Source organism: Mesitornis unicolor, unplaced genomic scaffold, assembly GCF_000695765.1.
Source record: "Mesitornis unicolor isolate BGI_N332 unplaced genomic scaffold, ASM69576v1 scaffold22841, whole genome shotgun sequence".
Lineage (NCBI taxonomy): Eukaryota > Metazoa > Chordata > Aves > Mesitornithiformes > Mesitornithidae > Mesitornis > Mesitornis unicolor.
Window position 1 is genome coordinate 15,403 of NW_010164759.1, and position 1,413 is coordinate 16,815.

At 45.2% G+C, this 1,413-nt stretch overlaps 1 protein-coding gene across 1 annotated transcript in view; it reads left to right on the forward strand.

Moving 5' to 3' along the window:
- Positions 1-205: 205 nt before the first annotated feature.
- The window catches only part of LOC104548417 (CD99 antigen-like), an 11,003-nt gene continuing 9,795 nt past the window's right edge, over positions 206-1,413 (forward strand). The window contains exon 1 of the mRNA XM_010194429.1: positions 206-257. Within this exon, the coding sequence (XP_010192731.1) occupies positions 206-257 (52 nt within the window). The remainder of the gene's footprint in view (positions 258-1,413) is intronic.

Genomic DNA, 1,413 nt, shown 5'->3' on the forward strand with positions numbered 1-1,413 from the left:
ATCAAGCACAGCGTAGCAGACCGGTTGAGAGAGGTGATCATCCCACCCTAGACCGCTGTGGTGCGGCCCCACCTTGACTATTGTGGGCCGTTTTGGGTACCTCAATATAAGTACATCAAATAGTTGGACTCAATGATCTTAAGGGTCTTTTCCATCCTAGATGAGTCTATGAAACTGCTAGTCTCTCCAGAGTAGGGCAACCAAGATGGTGGAAGGCTTCGAGGGCAAGACTTACAAGGAGCAGCTGAGGTCACTTGGTTTGTTCAGCTTGGAAAAGGCTGAGGGGTGCCCTTATCACAGTCTACACTGTCCTTAAGGCGGGCAGAGGAGGGGGAGGTGCTGATCTCTCTCTGGTGACCAGTCGTAGGACACAAGGAAATTAAATGAAGCTGCTTCAGGGGAAGATCAGATTGAACATGAGGAAAAGGTTCTTCACTGAGAGAGTGGTCAGTCACTGGAACAGGCTCCACAGGGAAGTGGTCATGGCACCAAGCCTCTCAGAGATCAAGACTGTCTAGATGATGTTCTTAGTCATATAGTTTAGTTTTATGGAGTCCTGCGAGGAGCAGGGAGTTGGACTTGATGATCTTAATGAGGCCCTCCAACTCAAGATATTCTATGACACTATGATTGTAAGTTAGTCAGTCCCTGGTAGAGTGGCAGGCAATGTCCAGTGGGGGTACAGGGACAAGGTCAGTGCTGTCACCTGGTCTGTAGGCCTACAACTGGAAAACCAGCTGCAGCATGCAGGCTCTGTGGAACCCTGCCATGTGCAGGATGTTGGGGAGGGAGGGAGAGAAGGAGGACACCAGCATTTTAAGAAATACTAAATTCAAGCAATCTGTTGCTTAAGTCAGAAAGTTATGTTTGTGATGATTCATCACAAGTCTCCTTTCTTGGTGTGTTGCCATATGTGTGACTAATGGAGGAACTTTCCAAAGTTCGTGTTGGTTTCTGCAGTAGAAAGTAAAAATTACTAATAATGTAGCAGTAAGTGTCTAAGAGCAGTGGTGAGTCTTTGCAAAGGACTTCTATTTGTGTAATTGGCTCTCTTGACTACCTTCTAGCTTGCCAGCTTTTCAAAAGCTTGTTTGCTCTTTCATTTTACCTGCTGGTTTTCCCCATCTGACACAAACTATGCAGGTTACTGGGGGCAGCCTACTGAAGAACTGTCTCATGAGATCCTGGTATTTGAGCTATGGACATGGAAGGAAGAATAGCATAGACATTTCTGAAATGTTCATGAATTTGCTCATGCCCCTAAGAGCTAGAAATACCTGCTATATTGTGCTTTATACACAGTGTAACATCTACTTTGTTTGCAATTATTTTTGCTTAGATGAAGAAAATGCTCATAAGCTCAGTTACTCTGGGTGTTCCTTAAATCTGTAGGAAGTGCAGTATATTCCTGCT